General features: G+C 48.0%; 6 protein-coding genes across 6 annotated transcripts; 2 read left to right on the top strand and 4 right to left on the bottom strand.

Moving 5' to 3' along the window:
• Positions 1-215: 215 nt before the first annotated feature.
• Positions 216-2,786, top strand: AGABI2DRAFT_113756 (hypothetical protein; the record flags this gene model as incomplete). Its single annotated transcript, XM_006453933.1, has 9 exons — positions 216-924; positions 975-1,097; positions 1,150-1,534; positions 1,587-1,711; positions 1,758-1,843; positions 1,899-2,112; positions 2,163-2,485; positions 2,544-2,685; positions 2,740-2,786. 9 exons carry the CDS (start codon positions 216-218, stop codon positions 2,784-2,786), a joined length of 2,154 nt encoding a protein of 717 aa, XP_006453996.1.
• A 263-nt stretch (positions 2,787-3,049) lies between these two features.
• On the bottom strand, positions 3,050-6,885 carry AGABI2DRAFT_196643 (hypothetical protein; the record flags this gene model as incomplete). Its single annotated transcript, XM_006453934.1, has 10 exons — positions 6,798-6,885; positions 6,425-6,746; positions 6,143-6,363; positions 5,238-6,061; positions 4,234-5,188; positions 3,752-3,999; positions 3,662-3,688; positions 3,408-3,605; positions 3,298-3,334; positions 3,050-3,232 (listed from the first exon to the last, which is right to left on the bottom strand). Exons 1-10 carry the CDS (start codon positions 6,852-6,854, stop codon positions 3,050-3,052), a joined length of 3,072 nt encoding a protein of 1,023 aa, XP_006453997.1. The 5' UTR covers positions 6,855-6,885.
• An 845-nt stretch (positions 6,886-7,730) lies between these two features.
• On the bottom strand, positions 7,731-9,192 carry AGABI2DRAFT_189325 (ribonuclease III protein). Its single transcript, XM_006453935.1, has 4 exons — positions 8,877-9,192; positions 8,696-8,812; positions 7,962-8,640; positions 7,731-7,887 (listed from the first exon to the last, which is right to left on the bottom strand). The coding sequence occupies exons 1-4, from the start codon at positions 9,165-9,167 to the stop codon at positions 7,790-7,792; spliced, it is 1,185 nt and encodes a 394-aa protein (XP_006453998.1). The 5' UTR covers positions 9,168-9,192; the 3' UTR covers positions 7,731-7,789.
• Positions 9,193-9,285: 93 nt separating this feature from the next.
• AGABI2DRAFT_196645 (hypothetical protein) lies at positions 9,286-15,802 on the bottom strand (the record flags this gene model as incomplete). The annotated part of the gene is made up of 22 exons (XM_006453936.1): positions 9,286-9,517; positions 9,573-10,021; positions 10,075-10,451; positions 10,544-10,810; positions 10,870-11,043; positions 11,094-11,172; positions 11,219-11,275; positions 11,333-11,353; positions 11,404-11,502; positions 11,552-11,617; positions 11,670-11,835; positions 11,887-11,980; positions 12,039-12,102; positions 12,161-12,355; positions 12,413-12,486; positions 12,548-12,890; positions 12,938-13,242; positions 13,301-14,347; positions 14,404-14,582; positions 14,636-15,368; positions 15,421-15,472; positions 15,533-15,802. The coding sequence occupies 22 exons, from the start codon at positions 15,800-15,802 to the stop codon at positions 9,403-9,405; spliced, it is 5,226 nt and encodes a 1,741-aa protein (XP_006453999.1). The 3' UTR covers positions 9,286-9,402.
• Positions 15,803-15,921: 119 nt separating this feature from the next.
• On the bottom strand, positions 15,922-17,220 carry AGABI2DRAFT_189327 (hypothetical protein). Its single transcript, XM_006453937.1, has 5 exons — positions 17,042-17,220; positions 16,728-16,990; positions 16,580-16,675; positions 16,145-16,520; positions 15,922-16,093 (listed from the first exon to the last, which is right to left on the bottom strand). Exons 1-5 carry the CDS (start codon positions 17,208-17,210, stop codon positions 16,020-16,022), a joined length of 978 nt encoding a protein of 325 aa, XP_006454000.1. The 5' UTR covers positions 17,211-17,220; the 3' UTR covers positions 15,922-16,019.
• A 163-nt stretch (positions 17,221-17,383) lies between these two features.
• On the top strand, positions 17,384-22,121 carry AGABI2DRAFT_213578 (hypothetical protein). Its single transcript, XM_006453938.1, has 18 exons — positions 17,384-17,894; positions 17,947-17,996; positions 18,048-18,165; positions 18,220-18,421; positions 18,479-18,651; positions 18,708-18,800; positions 18,850-19,544; positions 19,604-19,687; positions 19,733-19,855; positions 19,911-20,355; positions 20,407-20,468; positions 20,520-20,774; positions 20,833-20,979; positions 21,035-21,240; positions 21,293-21,407; positions 21,467-21,585; positions 21,638-21,848; positions 21,916-22,121. Exons 1-18 carry the CDS (start codon positions 17,660-17,662, stop codon positions 22,093-22,095), a joined length of 3,513 nt encoding a protein of 1,170 aa, XP_006454001.1. The 5' UTR covers positions 17,384-17,659; the 3' UTR covers positions 22,096-22,121.
• Positions 22,122-22,154: the final 33 nt, after the last annotated feature.

A 22,154-nucleotide genomic window follows, 5' to 3' on the forward strand; every position in this document is an offset into this window, starting at 1 on the left:
TCTCGTTCTCTCTCGCCACTGCCATCAAATTAGCGGATAACTGTTTTTGATATTGTTTTTCAAGGTTATTGGAGCCGTCGATTTTCTTGGGCTTTGGACGCTCAGCTGTCAACCTTTGTCGCATTACAGGAACTGCCTTGGCAAACGTCATCACTAGTCTAGTTGGTCATCGGCGCTGAATCTAGCTATTCGAAGTCTTCTCCGTCTGGTTAATCATGAAGGAATCTGAAACTGGGTCTGAGGAGCCGAGCATACAAGGTCAAGCGCGACGACCTGCTGACGACTTGAATTTCCAACGAACGCCACTAGGATCAGGTTCTAATTCTTCTGCGAATAATCCTGCTGGTTTTTCTCATTCGGACGGTCGAAATACTCTTTCTGAACTGGGAACTAGATTTGTTGAAGGGCCGAATAGCCCTCATATCAGTGATAACGGGTACGAGGGGCGATATCATAAGCTCTGGAAGCAAGGAGAGGACAATTATATCGCGAGCGGTTCGGGTAATTGGCGTAATGCAGCTGATGATCCCGGCAGTGTGGAAAATCCGTCGGCTCACAGTTATGCGGCGGCGAGTGATACCAATACCCAGCCACCTGGTGCATATTTCCCCGACACTTTCAGGTATCGATCGAATCTATCCAATAAACGACAGAACAGCGATGAAGAGCATGAACGGACAAGCGGTAGAAAGGATGAGACCCATGTTCAGGATGATCCAATTCCTTCCAATCCCTGGCCGGATGAGGACGAGGTGCAGAACAGACGCGAGGCTCATTGGAACAACGCACTCGCGAGGTTGGGCGGTATTCGGCCGAAGGACCGGGAAGGCTCTTCAACCTCCGTCGAAGTCAAGAAATCAAAGAAATTCTCACCTTTTTCTTTTTTACACCGAGCACCGTCGAGGGTTTCGAGGAATTTGGAAGGTACGTGGACTAAATTTTTTAGAATACACTAGAACTTATTCACCACTCAGACCTGATTGTCCGCCGTCGGTTTTTACTGAAGCTTGCGAAGGCACTTCTATATTTTGGAGCGCCACCTCATCGGATTGAATCACAACTCATCTCGGCAGATGCAATTCTGAACACAAAGGCCGGTCCGCTATGTCACTTGCAATGCTCATTGATTGTTCTCTGATCTCAATATAGAAGTCGTGTACCTCCCTAACACCGTGATCATGACTATGCAAGGCGACGACCCGGACGAAGGAGCAAAAACATATTTTGTACGCTCCAAAGGCCGCCTTGCCTTGACGAGCCTTCATAAGGTACACATGGTTTATCGTGATGTTATGCACGATAAAATGGGGTCGCAAAAGGGTATAGATGAGCTGAAGAAGGTCCTACAAGCGCCGCCTCTTTATCCTCTCAAGTTCAGGTGCTTCCTCGCGTTTATATGCTCTGCTATCATCTGTGTCCTCGCGTTCGGTGGTTCTGTGGTGGACATGTTCATCAGTGGCATTTGTGCGGCCATACTACAGTATCTTGGATTGAATGCGGCGAACAAGAGCTCGATGTATGCGAACGTATACGAGTAAGTATGCTGCCCATGGTCTTTTTCCGGCATCTCTGACTTATTTGCGCAGAATCTCAGTGTCCATCTTCGTTGCGTTCGTTGCAAGAGGGCTCGGTAGCATACCTGGCCATGTTTTTTGTTACAGCGCTATCTCATCTGCTGGGGTGGTCCTCATTCTCCCTGGATTTACTGTCTGTAAGTTAATCGCTTGTATATGCAGCGGGGTCTCAATATATTCCAGTAATCAGTTCTCTGGAGCTCATGTCCAAAAACATCTTCTGTGGCTCTGTGCGAATGGTGTACGCCATCATATACACACTTTTTCTGGTACGTCACAATTCTGTATTTTTCACATTCTATCCTATACGAACCTCAAATACAGGGATTTGGCTTGACAATTGGATCTGATTTTTACCTGGTTCTCGATCGTCGCGCTCGCAGCAACTACTACCACGATGGGCTTCAATCCAATTTGACTTATACACATGGCCAGTTCGTTTTCTCGAATGCTACGTCCCTGAAAATGGTGAGCGGCGTCATTGGAACGGCTATTAATCCTTCAAATTCGACCACAATGGCGGTCAAAGTCATCAAAGGTGTGCTCTTTTCCTTCGCGTGACTCTCAATCGTCACCTCTTAATAAAAGGTTGTCTACGGGACGATTCCTGGTCATGGTGGCGACAGCCCCTCCCCTGGTATGCTGTCTTCGTTCTTGTACCTCTCTATTCCGTTTGCTCTTCCTTGTCAAATCTTCAAGATTGGAGAAGCTTTCAGCTGCTTGTCATGGTTGTATTCTCCTGTGCCGCATACGCTGCCAATAAAGCTACCAGTAATCTGTTACCTGGACGCACGGATATCGTCTCTGCTGCTGGAGCTTTTGTTATCGGACTGCTAGGCAATGTCTACTCTAGGGTCGTTCGTGGCACAGCATTTACGTCTATGGTCACTGGTGTGCTATTCTTGGTTCCTGTAAGCGCGGCGCATGATCTCTTGCAACTTTGAACGGGGACTGAGACCTTCTTCAAAGTCTGGTATTGCCCAAGGCGGTGGTTTGAATCAGAACTATCATAACTCCTCAGAACAATACTCGGTTGGATTTTCTTTGGCACTTCGGATGATATCTCTCGCGTCTGGTGTTACTGTTGGATTGTTCGTCAGTCAGGTTCTGGGTGAGTGAATATAACCTTGCAGTAATAGCATCACTTCATTAATTACACGGTCAGTCTATCTCTTTGGCTCCAGGAAAAACGGAGCCCACTTCGCCTTTTAATTCATACACAAATTACATCCACATGTACTATACAAGTAAACACGTTGAGTTTGCCAGTAAGCGAATATAGGAAGCTATAAAGAAGAAGTACGGTAGGGGCCGAAACGAAGTGTCAACTCGAGTGCATATGTTATAAGACAAAAAACACGGCCTCAGGCTGTTATAAATTACAAGCAATTCCAGAGAGTAAAACATAATGATACGAACATACGAATTAATAGGATGAAATCCAATCGGGTTAGACGATGTGGGAGATGGTGCGTTTACTTGAAAAGCTCTTTGAGTTGCTCCATGCGCTCCTCCATTATTTCTGCTTTAGTGCGCGCGCCAAGAGTAATTTGTGCAAGTCGGTTTTTCCTTTCTTGAATTTTGAGCATACTCTCCTCTATAGAACCTTGAATTATATATTTGATGGATAGGACGGGCTTTGTCTGGCCTAGTCGGTGCTGTAGGTTAAAGAAGTCAGATCATTACTAATCCCAAAACATTCAAGAAGCAAGTGATAACTTACGATACGGTCTATGGCTTGGTTTTCAACAGCAGGATTCCTGTACGACAACGGATACAAAACAAGGTGTCAGAAGGGGAAACAAGTTTGCAGGATAGTGGAGAATTGCGCACCAGCAAGGATCCATCAGAATGACTTTCTGAGCGGCTGTCAAGTTGAGGCCGACTCCTCCGGCCTTCAAACTGACGAGAAGCACCTCACATCCAGGATCGTACTTCAATGTATCAAGAGCTTTTGAACGTTCTTCTCGTTTCATGGTTCCATCCAAGCGATCATAACGGATTTTATAAATCAATAGGGCGTCTTCAATCCTAAAAATAGTCTCTATTCAGAATTGCATGGCGGCAAAGAGGACAAACGCGCATACTTATCGAGCATACTTGTCCATTGAGAGCTAGAATCCAAGTGGAGTCCATGTTAGCGCAAGAAGCCGGGAAAAAGCGAAAAGTTGACTCACAAGACGACCGTTTTGATGACATTGTCAGATGATCCATTACCATCACTGTCAAGAATTTGGATGTCAAGCCCGGCGGGGTTGTAGTTGGCGGAGTGTGGATTAGCAAGTGAGAAAGGTAAGAGGAAATGGATGAGAGACTTGATTTTGGAAGAGCGTTCACAGATTTCTGCCTGTAAAATTGACACTGCTTGTTCTCGAATGTTTGGCGGAGGCAGACCGAGAGACGCTATATCCGATTCCAATTTCATCTCATCGTCTAGGAATTCCAATTGGTCCGAAGAACGTTCGTATTGAGAATTTGGCTTTACATCCACATCGCACTCCATGTTGAACTTTGGATATAATTGATTGACGAGGCCGTGTTCGTGTATTAGTCGCGCCTCAATCTCCTGTAGCCGTTTTTCTTGTTTCTTGATCCTCTCTTCCTTGTTCTCCTTTTTCACCTTCTTCCCATCTGCACCATTGCTCGCAATCTCTCCGACCATGTCGCCCTTGATCTCAACTGCATCTGCTGGGGACAACTCCGTCTGGCATGCTGAACACGGCCTCATCACCGTTGCTTCAACTTCTGGCCAGCCAGGACAAATAGCACTCTTGTAGCATGCCAAACAGAACAGATGTTGACATCGTGTTAATACAGGGCGCGGTCCATTAGAAGGACTATTTGCTCTTGTTGGTGCACGAGACGCCGGACCTTTTGTCTTCCTGCCCCTCTTGCTGGGCGGTGGCCCATCCGCATCCATATCGTCATTTACAACTCCACCCACACCATCCGCAAGTGTGCACAGCTCGCCGCCACATTCAATGCACTGAGTTGTCGCTGCCTCTTTGAGGATAGCGAAAATGGCACTCGCACGAACAGGATTGATACCTTCCCTTGCGATGGCCGCCACAATGTCATCGTACGATGCCGCTGAATCTGAACCTGCGACGGTATCCTTGGCTGCAATCAGATCCTTGTGATCACAGATTTGCCTTAGCCTTAACAGCCGTTGTAGAATACCGACGTAGTTTTTCATGACTTGATTCCGCATGGAGAGATCAGTGAATTCCTCCTTGGACTCCTGGTAATACTGGTCGTAGATCGCCTTTTCGCTTGGGTTGAGAGATAAACGAATGATCTGGGTGTGACGAGGCGGAAGTGCTAGGATGCGGTTACCATCCGGCGTCTTGCTTTCCTTCGTCCGTCGGAGAGTAATACAGGCCATGATGGTTCGAAGCCGCAGTACACCCTCGCGCTGACCAAATTTTGCAGGTGCGCTGATATATTTTGTCCAAATATTCTTGTCGTCAAATGGTTTCAACCGCAGGAATTTGATGAGCGCGAACATGTCATCTAACTTATTCTGTACGGGTGTGCCTGTAAGGCACAGTCGCCTATCAGCAATGAGGTCGCACGAAGCTCGACATCCGACAGTCTGCGTTTCCTTGATCGAGCTGGCTGGTCGTGAGTAACTTGGCATTGGAAGAATTGACATGAGCGTACTGAGCCTCGTCCAAAACAACCCGGAACCAGTGAACGCTTTGCAAAGGACTAGCAATCTCCGTACTTGAAACCGTAGTCATTGGCTTTTTCCTCTTCGTCCCACCCTTCTTGGTTTTGGGTTCTTCAGCCTGACTTTCAAAGTCTTGCCCCGTCTCTCCCTTTCCGCTTGTGCCGCCATCACTACTTCCACCACCACCCGTATCTTCGCCATCCTCATTTGCGACCTGTGCTGTTCTACTCTGTTTCGAAAATTCCGATGCTAGCGTTGCAAACGTGGTAATAACCGCATCAAAATCCGACAAGAAGGTCGGGTCGGGTCTCCGCGCATTCCCATGATAGATGTAGACCCTCAAAGCATTGCCCTCTCTCGGGCGAGCTGGTTTATCTGGTTTTGTATCTACAGTAGGCGTACTCATCCCGTTGGTTGAGACAGTGGAAGACGTTGCGGGGCAGATGCAGTTGCCGCTCCCACCCACGACGGACACTTCACCGCGCCAATGTTCTCGAAACTGCTCTTCCCAATTTGCTACCGTCGAAAGCGGGCAAATAATGAGAGTAGCCCGACTTCGAGCTTTGATACGACAAGCCCGGACGTACTCAGCACTCAGTTTTTCTTGGGTTCTTTCCGCCTTTTTTGCCTTGGTACTTGTGGGGGGAGGAGCTTCAGGCATTCCCCACACACTTCCCGCAAAATGTGAAGCGCTGGGTTTGTTCTGTGGAGGCGGCGGTTGGGGCGATTCAACCGGCTGGGTAGCAAATTCCTTTGCCGATTGGAGGGTTGCAGCAATCAAAGAGACGCATGTAATGGTTTTCCCTAGGCCCATCTATGACAGACGAAAGGCGGAATTAGTGAAAGGCGACAAGAAAATTCTAGATGTCACAGAGGACAAAAATAAATGACTTACATCGTCAGCCAAGATAGAACCTTTGGCCTCCTTGGGCTCTTCTTCTGAAGTCTCCTCTGTGACAAGATTGACCCATTTATAACGCTGGCTCATAGGGTCAAGTTGTCTACGCCACAATGACGAAAATTCTCCATCTAACGCTGGCCGCTCGCGTTCTCGATCTAGGAGGAATGTCAGAGCCTTTTTTTGGTGCGGGTACAACTTTGTTGCGACATCAAATGCTAGAAAAAGGATTTATGAGCATTTCCAGCACAGGTACTACTATCTGATGGAGATCATTACTCGGTTCGGTTTCAGGCAACTCAACGCCATCTTTCAGATGTTTGAAAACTTCTTCGATCTGTGCTTTTTGAACGTCTTGGCTTTTCACTTGGGTCGAGTCCCACCTTGAAGATGACAGGCGGTTGTTGAGCAGGTGCGGGCGAGGGTGACCTCCTGGAGGTGGATTATGTGGATTGAAATAAGGATATGTAGTGAGGCGTGGATCATCGTAGGGAAGACTGGGGTGATCTAACAGAAGATTGCACTGTTGGAGATAGTTACCCACTGCAGTGATGTTTCCCTTAGGCGTGTACACGAGCAATTGGAGGGGTATTACGGGTAACTGTCAAAGCTGGGTTCAGAGATGGCGCATACATGAAGCAGAATAACCCACTCTGGGTGTCCCCCTTCGGATTTTTGCTTCCAGCCGAATCAGTCCCTTCCCGAGCATCCCCCCTAGATTTGTGGCGACTTTCTGCTCGACAAATGCAAAATTTTCGGCAGGGATAATAGTTCCATTTGGAGATCTCTCGCTCGGAGAGCGTATGTGTATGGTTTCTTGACTCTGGACACCGTTTGAATTGTGTTCGGGCACAAGCCTGACGGGTGCCCATTCGAATTCTTGGGATGGGTCGCGAGAGTGTAGATAGTCGATAGGCTGTAGGACAAGAGCGTTGGCGGTCAGTTGGCCGATGCACACGGGCGTCTTGGGAGGGTCTTGGGGATTAACAGGAACAAGTCCTGGGGGTATACTGTGAGATGGCGGGGGGGATGGAGAGCCGGTGAGATCTATGACTTGGTTGGAGGAACAGGGAGCGGAGAACGGAGGGAGGGAGGGAGGGAGTCCGTGATGATAAGGAGGACCGGGGGGGACGATCGACTGCGCCTGAGGGCCAGCGAGAGGTGGGTAGTGATCATCGCTGGGGACTGGGTGGGACAGCGGCCGGGGCGGGGGAAGGGGATTCATGAGCGGGGGAAGGCTGTGGCCGGCGTAGGGCGGGTGATAGTGCGGAAAGGGCGCGGGAAAGGCGGAGCGTGGAGGGGAGGAGTCTGGGACAGAGACCGGGGGCGGGGAAATGCCGGGGCGAGATGGGTCAGAGTGATAGCAGGACGGGGGAGCGGCGGCATGGGTAGACGGGTGAGCACGCACGGCCGGCGGGGGTCGATAGCGGGGGTCGGGGAGATCGTCGTCGTCCTGGGTGAGGTCGATGGGGTTGTTGCGGGAGTGGAGGGAGAGGGCGGCGAGGGGGGGCGTCGAGCCCGCAGCGGCAGCCATGGCTCAGGGACTGATCAACCCAGCACCCGCTTTGCTTTTCTATACGGTCACACTAGCTGACAAAGCGATGCAAATAGATTCATTCTAAACTACTATCACAAGTAATACACTTAGGTCCATCCCATCGAATAGTACGCCTGCCGTGCTGCCTCCTCCTTCGCTATCTGCTTGCTGCTCCCCTTGCCTGTCCCCTTCGGAATGTTATTCACTACCAACACATATGAGTAAATCCATCCAGACTCTCTGTCTGCGACCAGTCTTGACCAATCAAACTTGACTCACCGATGCACTGCACTGTCCACTGGCCGGCATGTGATGGTCCACTAAACTCAGCGGAATAGTCGACCTTCACTCCACGCTGCGCAGCAGTCTGGTTGAACAAGGGGAGGAACGGCGCATTCGGCGTTGCTGGCGCCAACGGATTCGGTCTCATCGTTGATATTCTTGACATTCCCTGACCAACAGATGTCTTCCCATCACCACGAGTTCGCTGCGGCTGTCTTCCAGCCGCTGCTTGCTCAATTGAAGACTGCGAGCTGGTCAGGGATTGCAATAACGCTGCGTACGAGTATTCTGATCCTTGGTATGCTGGTTTCGACATGTGCGGCGGCACCTGACGAGCGGGGTATGTTTGAAATGGTGCGTTCAAATACGGTGAGGTAGGGGAATAAAGTTGTGTAGTTGTTGAATCCGAGGTCGTTGACATGGATGATGCCGTCGAGGACGCCGACATGGACGATGCTGTCGAAGACGTCGGAGATGCCACCCGTAAAGAGGACAAGGATGAGTTTACCGGCTCATTCTTGACCTTTTTTGCAGGTGGTATCTCCGACGTCGCCGAGGAAGACGGATGAATCTGTTCACAAAATCGGACCAGCGACTCAACCCATTTCCCTACCCCCTCTTGCCCTGATTGACAGAATACGGCACCAACATATGCGCAGAAAATTTTTCGGCATTCCTAGCCATACAAAAAACAAATTAGTACGAGCACTACCACCCACTCTTCGTCGTACCTTCGGTGTATGTAGTCTTGATTTTAGCCCAGAAATGCATATTATCCGCTTCACCAGCTGATAAGACGTTACCCATTCCATTATTACACTGTCATCTAATATCTTTTTCTTTTGATCCTAGAGACGGAGAGATGCCGTGAGTCCCGCACCACGATGTACTTGATCGACCAAACCAACTAACAATAAGGTCATCGGCAGACAGAGGTGGTCTCCGCTTGAAAAGGGCCGAAGTGACAGCACAACCCAAAACTCGTTCTCCGAGTACGGTCAACCGTGTGTTGTCCGTAAAACCCTCTCCTTTAGCAGCATTCGGCGGCCGTATCGATTCGTGGGTGAACACCTCGAGGGTAAATTCAACTCTCAAATCCGGAAGAGGAGGGATTTCGGCAGGAGGACGAGGAAAATCACCAGAACGGTTGCGCTTGAGGGGCGGGGAGAAAACCGCTGTCGGCGGGGGATAAGCATGCTGCATGGAAGTTGATGTGAGAGAAGTGGGCAGACGACTGAGTGCCGCTCGTTTTGCTGCAGTGATGTCACGCCCGGATGGACCCGGGCGGTCCATATTCGGCATCCTGCTTCCCACATTTCGATCGCAGCCGTATTGACGCCGAATGATTCACCTAAATCGACTCATTAACAAGAGATCTGAGTATCGTACATTAGAAATATTCTGTATAGCTAGAGAAGGGATTGGGCATTGAAGAAGTTTACTTGGGCGCCTCTATTTCCCGAGCTTTCCATCTCGCTAGAAACCTCTTCAACATATCCACGGTGTCACGCTTGGTTGGGTCCTGCTCCAATCGTTCGATCTGTTGAGAGATGCTTATGTAATGACGTCAGCGATAGCGCCCAGAAACTTCGAGATGCTGCGCCTGACCTTTTTGGTCCTGCGAGGACAACGGGGCAATCCTTGACCAGATGAGGAATGCCACCGCATACTTGGCATTGGGCATCTATCACTTTGGGCCTCTTTTTTACGACTTCTTCCTTGGGTGAGTATGGCCGTTTCGACGAACCTAGCAGCGGCCGACTAGTAAAGAGTGAATTTGCGTTCGCGTTGTTGAATTGGTGTGACGGCCCGGTGTTTGATACTTGTGCAGTTGGGTATATTCGCATCTGACCCTGTTGCTGGATGTGCGTCTGGGAGTGCGGGGGAGGTTGGGCCATTCGTTGAGGCTGTGTCGCGCCATTAGCCAAGTTAGGCGTCTGTGCGGGGGGCCTGGTGATAACAGACTGTGGCTTAATGGGGTATAATGGTTGGCCGGCTATTAGGGAGAGATGACCACGAGCATAGAGTGCTTCATCGATTAATTTGATAGCAGCATTCTGAGAGTGGTTGTTCAGATCCAAAGTTATAGCTAAAAATAGTAACCACCTACCCGCGTCTCCCAGGGTTCGTCGTCTGCATGGAGAATCAGGATTTCTCGATATTCGGCAAGATTCTCTGATTTATCCGTCATCGAGCATTCACCGAACCCATCCCCATGCCTTTGGCCACACAGACCACACGGAGGATTCGCGGCTACAGTTGGTTGCTGGCTCGGTTTCGGAGGTACATATCCGCGGCTGGTGTCTTGGATCGTTCTATGTTGAAACTGATGAGAAAAGCCCTCAAGGTCGTCGTCCATAATACCATCACCCATGACTACGTCGCTGCTTTCATCAATTGATTCTTCGCCGTCGGAAACACTGTATGCGGAGCCTGAAGCATTCGATTTCGAGTGTTTCTTCTCTTTCTTCGCCTTTGTTCGCTGCTCTCCAAATTCTGCTGAGCCGTTGACGCCCAACTTTTTCTATGGGTGAATGAAGTATTAGTTTTTGTTGTCGGTTGTCATTATTCTCATGTACCCACTTTCGCAGCAGCAGCAGCCTTGCGACGACCTCGACCGGATTCTCCCTCTACTTGAATAGCTGCTCTCAACTGTTCCGCTTGAATCTTCTCAAGAGCTTGTGTCCAAGAATCAACTTGATCATTGTCCTCAATCTCTTCAAGATTATCCTTGTCCGCAGCCCAGACCTTTGCGAAGGAGAAATTCATGCCCTCCTTTGGTTTGTCTTCCTCGTCACCAATTTCTTCTGTCCGCTCAATGAGCTTAATAATATCCTGATCCGAGTCTAGGAGAGAATTGAACGTGTCTTTCAGCAACTTGAAATTTGCATGCGAACACACTCACAGGTAATACCACGAGACTTGTCTCCTTCTTCTTCCTCTTCCTCAAAGAGAGCCTGCGCTCCGTATGACAGAATAGATTGAATATTCTCACCAGCTCCGTCATCATCATCGCCCATCTTCTGAACGATTAGATGATCGAGAACGAGTTTCTTCTTTCCGATTTGCATGATACGTTCTATCGGCGGTATTAGGTATAGTTATTCAGTACATAACTGTAGGGACTACCTTCTGAGGAATCTTTGACCATAAGCTTGAAGACGAGGCATGTTTTCTGCTGCCCGTAACGATATGCACGAGCAATGGCCTGAAGAGCATCAGTAACGAATTGAGCATTTGCGTATGAGACAAACCTGCAAGTCCTGGTGAGGATTGAAGTCGGGGTCGAAAATTATCACTGTATCCGCGGTCTAATGAAGGCTCGTGAGCACCATTTGACCTCGAAAATTGAGCGGCTTAGAGCTCACAAAAAGATTGATTCCAACACCCTGTAAGTGAGTGAGTAATATCACTAGTCATGGCAATGTAGAAAACATACTCCTGCACGAGTAGTTAAGAGATATATGAAGACATCAGATCCCGGTTTATTGAACTCGTCCATTCCTTTCTGTCTCTGGCTAGATTTTATGCTGCCATCCTGGCGATCTGTTAGTGTGGTACTACTTCAAGAATGCCAAAAGATATACCAAACGTAAATACTTGAACCCTTCTCCCGCCAAGAAATCTTCAATCACATTCAAAGCTAAGACAAACTAGTCATCATAATTAGAATTTTTTACGAGAATCGAATCGTTCGAGTTTTACCTGACTAAACAATAGAACACGGTGTCCACGTTCTTTTAGCTTTGGCAGCAGAGACCTCAGTAGGCGCAGCTTTCCGCTTGCATCAATGAGTTTTTCATGAATCCCCTTTGGATCGAGTCCTTTAGGCTCGATATCCTCAGAATAAAGGTATGGATGCTGTAAACACCTACACTTGTTCAATACTGGGGTATATATAGAATTAAAAAGGATGCCATACTTTCGCACGTGCATGAGTATATTGTTCAGTTTACCCTTGTGAGACGAGCCAATGTTGTTTTGCGCCAAGCCGCTCAATAGGTTGATATTATGACCTATCGTGGCGCCCATATGAGAAACCCAGAAGTGAAAGTGAAAAAGGAGATTTCTCACTCATGATCGAACGAACCACCTCTTTTTGTAATGGCGTCATAGAAACAGGGACAATGACCTCGTTCTAAACATGATTGATGGTCAAGGTATGACGCTTTCATCCGCAGGAATAAAGCACACACCTTGGCTGGAAGCTGCAGAACCTCACTCTTGATGCGGCGCAGGAAATAGGGTCGTAGACGATTATGCAAGGTCTTGATACTTTCCTCATCCAACTCAGCATATTCTTTCTCTAAACCCTCCAGATCTGCCCATTCCATTGGATCGAGGAAATTCATGAGGTTGAATAGCTCGCGAATATTATTATTCAACGGCGTCTAAACACATAACAGTCAGTAGAGAAACCAACGTAAATTGCAAAGACATAGATTGACCCCAGTCATAATGATGCGATGTATGCTGTTCAACTCGTTGAGTTTACGGAACAATAAGCTGCTATCACTCTTGACTATTGAGATAATGAGACCACAATGCTAACGAAATGTCGAAAGAAAATTCAAAGCACTCACGGCGTTGACCCTCATCAACAATCAACACTTCCCAACGGGGCTGATTCTTGAAAACTGTCGTGAAGTCTTTCCCCGTAATTCCCTCGTACGTTGTCACAAGTATGTGAAACTTGGCCGGTGTATTAGTCGGAAGATAGTTTTTGTGAACCAACTCGAACTTTCTGATGATATCCCTTGCTTTCTTTTCACCATAGTAAGGAACAACACGGAGATCTGGAGCCCAACGCTCGAACTCTCGGACCCAGTTTGTTATCGTCGAGTTGGGAACTACAACCAAGGCCGGGAACGCTTTCCACTTTTGTGCGATGAAACCAAGAAACGTAGCGACTTGGACGGTTTTACCCTAAACAAGTTTCATCATTGTTGTATAATGCAGTAGGGAATACGTACAAGACCCATTTCATCAGCAAGAATGCAATGTTGGTGATTCCACCAGTTACTGCATAACCAATTGAATCCATCAACTTGGAATGGCATTAGTTTGAGACCCGCTGCTTGACCAAGTTGTAGATCCGCTGCATCCTTGAGGTAGTGTTTTTTCATAAACACATCCTTTGCTCGATCGTCGAATTGTTTAGCGTGCGCGGCTTTGAGTTTGGGAACTTCCACAGTCCGCGAGTAAACAAATCGCTGGAAAGCGTCTGAGTAAGCTTCGTAAGCTTCCTCATGCGGTCCAGGTGGCGAATCCCAAGAAGCTAAAAGGTTGTTTAGACCTGTATTCGAAGCTGAAGACAAGAATGAATCAGACTATACCTTCATCGTAGCCTAAGTCACCCCATTTAAAGAAAGCCCAAACAACATTATTCATCTCCTTCATTGAAATTGTCTGACCCGTCCTCTCTTCCCACTCTTCTGCCGTTTCTGTATTGTCTAGTGAAGGCAATTCCCCGTCTTCAGAGATCTTTTCCTTCATCTCTTTCAAGTCCTCATCCTCGTCTTCTTCAGAATCTGAGATAACTATAGTGACATTCTTTTTCTTCTTCTTCTTTGTTTTTTTCGCTTTCGACCGCTTCGACACCCAAAGAACAACGTCTAGCACCCGGTCCACTGTCTTCCAAAGAGGCGGTATCCACTTCTCGGCATCCGGTAGAGCATCACTAGGCATTTTTGGTGCCACAGCCATTCCAGGTTTCATTGACGAAGCTCTTGACTCTTCATCATCAGCCGCAATATCAAACGTGGTCGTATCTCCTGCCCCACCTTCCTTCTCTTCATCGTTAATCGGCTCTTTCAAAAGTTCGACCTTGGTTCCACCACTCAAGAAATTCTTCAGTTTACCGGGGTTGGTTGACACAAGCCACATATGTGGCACCCATGATAGCCTACGGAAACTCCTATCTTGCCACTTGACGAGGTATTCTCTAGGTAGTCTTTCTTTATATGGCGGTGGCTGGTCGCTTGGACGCTTGGGTTCGGTTGCGTTCGGAGGATATGGGCGCCACGCAATGATTTTATCTAAGGCATAACGGAAGGATGTGCAATCAGAACAGAGCCACGAAGTGTCGATTTGATAGTATTCCGCAATTTCTGGGAGAGAAGCATCTGAAGAAAGGACATCAGGGTGAGGGAGATGAGCGTAATGTGCTAAACGTTTGCATGTGAGGCAGCGATATAGTAGTTCGCGGGATGGTTTGGTAATAATTGGCTTTGCTGGTCCCTCTGAAGAAGGTTCTGGGGAGGCAGCAGTCATCTCCACGTCCTGGTCCTTGATTCGGGCTAGAGTCGAACCCGGTGTGTCTCCCAGGGGCTTCAGGACCGTTTCCATACATCCCATACAGATTCCACCTTTTGTACAAGGACCTAAAACATAGATGAGCTCTGCTTGTTAATGTATATTCCCCAAACTATATACTGACCGCAAATAAAGTCTGTCATTTCATGAATTTCAAGCTCCTTGCGCTTGGATGGCATGTCCTCTTCTTCTCCATGCTTTGCTTCCCACTCAGCAATTTCACGTCGACGAATCGCTCGGACCACCTCATCTCGCTGAGTCTGAGCCATACATCCCCAGTGAGCGGAGACGCAACATTTCAGACTACCAATAATCAGCCTCAACCTAAAGTTGCCCGAGCCAATTGGATAACATACCATCGAACCCATCCTCCCAATTTTTCGATTCTTTCCTCGTCGTCCGTCTCCTCATCATTTTTCGTCTTCTTCTTCTTACCCTTCCTCCTCTTCCATGCGGCCATCTGGACATGGGCTGGCGTCAAATGGCATTTCTCGCAAAACCTGCGATGAGCTCTCAGGGCTTTGTCTTCCTCATCCGAGAAATAATCCAAGTCAATGTCCTCAATAGGCTTGACAGTTCCATATTCCGGCTTAGCACTCTTCGGTGCCGCCCTTTGCTTGCCTTTTGCCTTTTTGACTTTTGCATACCTCGAACTGACATAGTCATCATACTCATCGTCCTCGTCACTTTCCACTTCAGACTCTCCATACTCATCATCATCTCGACGGGGTGGCTTCAACGTCAACTTTAGCTTCAGCTGTCCGGACCTCAACTTTCTTCGCGGGCGTACGGAGTCGTCATCGTCATCGTCAGTCAGTGCCAACACGACTCTGCTTGATTTCTTCGGACTAAAAGGCAAATCATTACGGATCTTCGAACGTCTTCGAGTAGGACGTATAAAGTCTGAATCGCCATCTGCATAGTCTCCGATATCGTCATCCTCGTCTTCGTCAGAATAGGTTGAAGTCGGAGGGGGGGTCAAACTGGATTCACTTCTGCTGGGTGTAACGTTATCAATACGATGCAGAGGATGTACATAGGAACCGGTGGGGTCGAATGAGTCAAGTTCGCCGGCTGCCAGTTTGCGTTCTTTTCGCATAGTCAGTGAAAACCATTATATGTTAAGGTAAAAATCGCGTACTGTAGGTCGCCAACAAGTCTGGAAACCAAGTTTCAAAGCCTTCCGCAGGGTACTAGAAGAGATAAAACGCGTTGAATCACTCAATGGACGCGCCACTGAGACAAAAACACACCCTATGAGCTATTCCTCCTTTAAACCGAGCAAAGTACCAGAAATTGCTGTCCTTCCCATATTCGCCGATGATTTCGTCTATCTTTGGTACTAGAGAAGAATTTTTAACGGACTTGTATCGAGCTCTGTGCTCTGCAGAGAGTTTGAGAGGCGAAACATAGGCGAAGACTACTCTTTCATTACGGCCGTTCTTTGTCGTACGTTTGGGACTCGGTGGAGGAGTTTCGTCAATGACTATGACAGATCTCGGCTTTGAACGAGACCTTGCCATTCTCAAAGAGGCAAAGAGTTATGAAACGAAAGAAAACCTTTGGTGGTGTTGAGAGTATTAGATGAAGCCGAGCAATCAATTACCATCACAAAAGGTTAATTAGCGCGCCAAATTGTCACAAATTAAGAACGTTATTCAGCGAAACGCTTGAAACCTGAGAATTATGCTACAGCCATGATAAATATAAAACAAGTAGTCGATTAGTAGTGTAGGTAAATCATGATAAGCTCAGGTTGATATTCATCTCCAAAAGCCATTGGTGACACTGACGGGCCACCTCCTCCCCGTGATCTATACAAACGCGTCAAGAAAGCCAGGATTTTGCAACAAAGTAGCACTCACTAATGCAAAACGCATGTGGTATGAAAGGTTCCCCGAACGTTATCCGCAAAGAGCCAGAGTCTGGTTTAAAGTTACTTAATATATGATGCCGTTGCTTACCGACCCAGTCATCGTGGTCAGCAAAGTAGAACCACAGGCGATGACGGTTTTCTTGCAGCAGGTTGACGTCAAGGTCACGTATTTGAAGCATTTCCTCGTGACCCATGAGCAAAGCCGCGCTGATACTTTGAGGACTTCGTATGAGTTCAAGGAGAACTTTGAGCTGATTTATCGGCCACTCGAGGCCTACAAGTCTATGGAGGACAGGAAGCGGCATGTATTTGCCAATGACTGACAAGCGAGAGATGATACGCCTCGGAAAAGGTTTGAACAATGTCTTGAAGTTGTCATTAGAAGCTGAATTCATAGGGGGAAAAGCAAAAAGCTTGTACCGACCGAGAGCTTCCTTCCGTTTGGTGTCTTGGCAATATGACAGATAGTAGGGAAGAGAAGGAAAACACCGGCGACGTCCTCCGAGCGTTCTTTCAAGACCTGAAACGTCGGTGAAGAAGCAACCGAAACGGAAGGGGCATCTGAAACTGACCTGCAACGCCACCCAAGCGCCAACACTATGGCCGATGATCATGACTCTGGCGATGGGGAATTCTGCAGATAATGCATCGAATGCTTCTATCGCACTCTGGACCTGGGAGGTCAAGCTATGTCTGGAGTGTGGTGAAGCGCGGGTGTATACGCCAGGTGTATGGTCGATGTGAGCGTGGGCGAGGATAGCAAGATTCTCGGTCAAGTCCTTGTCCTGCAGTGCGGTGAGGAATGGAGTGTAAAAATCAAGAAGCCCTGGGTTTCCTGGAAGAAAGTCAGAAAATGGGGTGGAAAGGAGTTACAAGGGAGAGAAACCTGGGATGAAGAGGACGATTGTTTCCACACGCCGGCCAGGTTTCAGAGGGGGCCACCAGAGACAGTGGGCAGGGGCAAGAGGGTAAGCGTGGTCGAAGAACGCGTTGGCGTAGGGCCCATGGGACGGCCGCGAGGGCAGGGGGTCGAGAAACGAGGGGAGACTGGCCATTGCTCTGGCCAGTCCAGGGTGTTCAGAAACAAGCGAACAACACACATACGATCAGGTGGAGTGCTACTTCCCGAAAAGGCAACTGATCGCCTCGACAGCGCTCCTTCGTTGGTTCGTCCGCGTCCATGTCCCGCCCGCCGCGCGCCCGCACCCCGCCGCACAATGGCCTTGCCTCTGTCCCGGCCTCCGCAACAAAACCCCTCCAGTTCTCACGCCCCAACCCCCGGTCGACTACCCCGTCCCGCACCCCCAGCTACTCGTCCCCCAACAGCGGTCCCTCACGCCCCCAGCGATCTGAGCTCAGAGGCCGCCCCGCCGACAACGCCCAGACCCCCCAACGCTCCTCCATCGCGTCCAACGACCATTACAGAGATAGCGTCCCCACTAGTCGCTCAGATGCCTCGACTCCCCACCGCTCCCACCACAGCTCAAGGCCGCGGCCCTCCAGAATGCCCAGTGGCTACACAGACGACGGGAACGAGACGACCCCCACATCCATGAACTCAGTCATGTCTGCCTTCAAAGCCGCTGGCACTCGCAGACGTGTCGTGACAAATGGAAGCGACGACTTTGATTACCAGCGACAGAGGCAGGAGGAGTTTGAGGCCGAAAGGGCGCGCCAGGAGCGCCTCCAAAAAAAGATGATCAAGAAAAGGGGAAACACCAAAGCTGGAGATATCGACGGTGAGCTTCTCCAACGTCGCCTCCCCGATACTCTTCTACATCCCATCACCAGCTGTCCTTGACCAGATCAAAGACGGATGGCAATTCATGATCGAACCCGATGTAAGAATGCTTCCATAAACTATTCTCGCAGCTTTCACAATTGCCGTTTAGTTCAACAATGTCGATCTCGCCCTCCAACTCCTTGATGAATCCGCGCAGGACATAGACATGGAATCTTTCAGGCATACCAAACGCATGCTGTCTCAAGCTCTCAAGGGATCTGTTGACAGTACGTATAATCCCATTGCCCACTGTCTTGACATGCGTTCAATCCCGCATTTAGAGCATTATCAGGCCTTTGCTGCGTCGTTGCCCCATCATGCGTCCCTTCTCAACCACCTCACTACTACCCAAACGCAGATATCGGAAACACGAACCTCCTTACTCGAAGCCAAAGAGAACCTAGGCAACAAGCGGGCTGACCTTGTTCAATTATGGTCCCGGAGTCATCAGTTAGAAGAAATGATCAAAATTCTGGACGAAATGTAAGTTTCATGCAGATTAACCAACCAATAGGTTTTGCTCACCATTTTCATTTTCAGTCAACGTCTAAAATCAGTCCCTGATCTTCTTGAAACACTTATGTCCGAAAAGAGATTATTGCAAGCTGCAATTCTGCTTGTGCGTAGTCTAAAAATAATAAACAAGCCAGATATGATGGAAATTGGTGCTATTTCTGATCTGAGAAGTTACCTCGTCGGCCAAGAGATGGCGCGTTTTCTTTCAATCGCCCCTCTGATTTTACTGATATTCTCGGACAGGCTCTTAGAGATATTCTTGTCGACGAACTGCAAAGTCATCTATATCTCAAATCCTTCTGGTGTGAATCTCGATGGTCGGCGTACCAGCCCGGTCAGCAGTCATGTAAGCCTGTCTTATGTTTGCACCTTCATTATTCTTGACGCGTTTCAAGTTCCAACTGTGGAGTTTGAGGCTGAGCTTGATGAGAAACGTCGCGCCAATACTCCATCCTCCCCAATTTTCTCATCATCTCGTCAATCGCGCCTTTTTCACTTCCTGAGCAACCTGGCCACGCGAGCAAATGATCCCCCATATGATATCAGTGACCAGACCACTACCGGCACATCCTCACCCCACATCCCTCCAGCCTCTGTGTCCATGAACAACATTCAAGCCTCCAGTACTACGAATCCTGAAGCGGATTCTTTCGCATATATAGAAACACTGCTCGAGTCTCTTGCAGTGTTAGGTAAACTCGGTTCTGCATTGGATAACATTGGCCAGAGACTACCCGGCGAGGTGTTTGCTCTCGTCGAGACCACATTAGACGAAGTGGAGGAGCGTGCTGAATACACAAGACGCCAGAATAACGGTTCAACTGGTTCTGGGACAAACGTACGGAAATCTGATAGCGTATATCTATTCTTTTCAGGTGGGAGGTCCATACCCCTTGCTCCTTCAATGACAGGAAAGAATAAGGAACCTCCCGTGAAGTCTCAGATGTTGAGGTTGGCTGCCCTAGAGAGTTCGGCAAAACAGGCAGACCATGAGGTTCTGAAGGATTTGTTTTGGACGTTGTATTCAAAATTGGATGCGGTTGCGCAGGGGTTAAGAGTCGTCTCGGAGGTTGCTAACCGAATAGGTTCAGTAAGTTCGTCCTCAGCTTTGTTTTTGGTTCTCGTTTCTAATCATGGCATTTTCATAAGAGAAGGGAGTTTAGAGATTCATCTGGTGCAAAACCAGGATCATTGTTCCCGTTAGCAGAAGTGTGGGCCCCCGTCCAAGCTGAGGTGAGGATCAATATGACCATATCGACTGTTTGCTTATTTAAAAAGGTTCGTATTCTCATCCAAGATTATGTCACCGATGAGCAACATGGACTCGTATCCGGACGCAACCCCATTTCCTCGATTAGCGAAGTCCTACGGGATGGCAAGTTCTCTCGTGACAAGGGAAAAGTATGGAAAGTGTCCTTCCTACATGTCAGCACCGTTGCTTACAGAAAAACAACAGTCCGTGTTCAGGTTTACGGATACTGACTTGAAACGGATATCCAACAATTTAAAACAACATGAAGAAGGACTTACGAAAGTGCTTAAAGAAACTATGCCAGGACTCGTACATTCTAATACCAGCGATAATTTGCGGGATTCGATCATGTCTCCGACTTCTACTATCGGAGCTAGTACCTCCGCATCAAACCTGACACTCCCAACGGATGATCGAATTTTGACAGGGATGGATCAACATCATCGGGTACTGATTAAACCTGATACATTCAACGTGACGGTGCTCTTTCAACCTACGTTGGCGTTTCTGGATCGGGTTGTGAATGTGCTTCCTACTGGAATCGACAGTGCAAAAGCATCGAGTGGAGTTTTAGATGACTTTGTGTTGAAGGTGTACCTACCACAGTTGGAAGAGAAAGTGTTGGATTTGTTCCATGCCGCAGTAGCAGGTACGTTGCGAATATGTCTTTTTTCCCCATACACCAACCCCATTCCTTTAGGGCCTGAGTCATTTCAGCCTGACCCATTATCTACGAATCTATCGAGCGAACCACTGATAAAGGTGATCTCGTTTATTTATTTCAAACATTTTACTGATGTTACCTATGTCTAGGCTAGCACGCAGTTAATGGCCCTAATAAACTCTCTTAGCGTCATGCTTCGGACCACTCCATTCCATAGAGAAAATTACGCACGCCTCATTCTTGGAGTAGTCATCCAATTCTATCAGCGCTGTAGTGACCAATTCCAAGCCCTGACAACTGTCCAATCCACTTCACCGACAGGTGAACAAAAGGTTGCGTTGGGTGCCATTTGGGCTCAAAAATCGGAGATGACTGCATGTTTAGCAGAATTATTATCTACTCCAGTTCGTCCTCTACGCTTGATCTGGAACAATATCCACTGATGAAGCGTTCATCTTATAGGAAAATGATCTTTTGAAACAGAAACAGCTCTGTCGTCAGCAAACAAATATTGAACTTGAGCTTCTCGGTCGAAGATCAATCGTTAAGGAAGATTTAATCGCATCAGTGAGGAACTTGTCAGCACTCGCAACTTTATATCGTAGTGTGGTATGCTCTTTTCTCTGCGTCCCGGGAACGCTCGGGTTTATTAATGTATTTACAGTCATGGTTTGCACAAGAATTAAGTGGACTAAAAAAGAAACCCAGCGATTCATTGACATCGCCATCATCTGCTACATCTCCAAAAGGCTTGGACTTTTTTACAAGTGCTACACCGTTAAGCCCTACCCCCTCTGTCCCTCCACCGCCACCGCCGCCCGCCAGCGACGATGGGCTGCTTCAGTTGCCTTTGTCAAGAGAAATGTCTTTGTAAGCTTTCAACTTAAACTGCAAAGATAATCATAGTTCATAACTTGTGCAGACGCTTCCAAGCTCTTCTAAAAACATACGAACAGCTTTCAGATTTGATTTTAGATACCATGAGGATAGATCTTCGTTGTCGTGCTATATACTACTTGGAAGCGGCCATGCGTCACGTATGTATTCTAATCCTTCCAGACCATTGTTTATAGGTTTTTACTGATAAGCCATTTAGGGCAACTATGCTCTGACGTACGAAGTAACGGAGCCCGACCCGTACATTGTGGACCTTAATACAGATCTAGTAGAGTCTGATGATATCACATCGACTAGCCTGCCGCCGAAGCAACGACAGTATGTTCCCACCTTATCCAAAATTTGACCTGGAAAACTTACCTCTGTGCAGTTATGTGTTCACCGGACTTGGTCACTTGATGGAGTCCATGTTAATCTCGAACGCTCGTCTACTACGGTTACCAAACGATTACGGAATCAAGAAGATGATGAGAAACATGTTGGCATTGCAACAGAGCATAAAGACGCTCACTAATGACCAGCAACTTACCGAGTTTGAGCGAGCGAAACAATATTACTCTTTGTACAATCTCTCTCCTCAGGTAAGCTGAAAAATTTCACGGAGATAGCTCGGAAGGGATCCTGATTTACTTTGGTGGTAAACTATAGGCTATGTTGGACGAGATACGCAAAAAGCAGGCATTCACTTTTGATGAGTACAAAACAATGTTAAGCCTCCAGTGTGGTGTTGATCCTGCGGAAGGTGACGCAGGAGCTGTAAAGGCTACTGATCGCGGGTATAATATGTATATTATAGAATTACATGGGCTAGTAATGGACGATTCATAGTATATATACCACTGTCTTGTTCTTGGGACTTTAACCTACTGACACTCGGCGCTCAGTTT

The sequence above is a fragment of the Agaricus bisporus genome (genome assembly GCF_000300575.1).
Source record: "Agaricus bisporus var. bisporus H97 unplaced genomic scaffold AGABI2scaffold_1, whole genome shotgun sequence".
Classification (NCBI taxonomy): Eukaryota; Fungi; Basidiomycota; class Agaricomycetes; order Agaricales; family Agaricaceae; genus Agaricus; species Agaricus bisporus.

Excerpts from the sequence above, each read along its gene's own strand:
- AGABI2DRAFT_189325 (XM_006453935.1), bottom strand. The coding sequence starts at position 9,167 with ATGCAGCATGCTTATCCCCCGCCGACAGCGGTTTTCTCCCCGCCCCTC. Across the intron at positions 8,813-8,876 it reads TGTCTGCCGATGACCTTATT|GATCAAAAGAAAAAGATATT; the intron begins GTTAGTTGGTTT and ends CTCCGTCTCTAG. Across the intron at positions 7,888-7,961 it reads GTGGACAGTGCAGTGCATCG|TGAATAACATTCCGAAGGGG; the intron begins GTGAGTCAAGTT and ends ATGTGTTGGTAG.
- AGABI2DRAFT_189327 (XM_006453937.1), bottom strand. The coding sequence starts at position 17,210 with ATGGCCAGTCTCCCCTCGTTTCTCGACCCCCTGCCCTCGCGGCCGTCC. Across the intron at positions 16,676-16,727 it reads GCGCTTGGGTGGCGTTGCAG|GTCTTGAAAGAACGCTCGGA; the intron begins GTCAGTTTCAGA and ends CCGACGTTTCAG. Across the intron at positions 16,521-16,579 it reads CAAACGGAAGGAAGCTCTCG|ACATTGTTCAAACCTTTTCC; the intron begins GTCGGTACAAGC and ends GACAACTTCAAG.
- AGABI2DRAFT_213578 (XM_006453938.1), top strand. The coding sequence starts at position 17,660 with ATGCCCAGTGGCTACACAGACGACGGGAACGAGACGACCCCCACATCC. Across the intron at positions 21,241-21,292 it reads TTGTCAAGAGAAATGTCTTT|ACGCTTCCAAGCTCTTCTAA; the intron begins GTAAGCTTTCAA and ends TAACTTGTGCAG. Across the intron at positions 21,408-21,466 it reads TGGAAGCGGCCATGCGTCAC|GGCAACTATGCTCTGACGTA; the intron begins GTATGTATTCTA and ends TAAGCCATTTAG.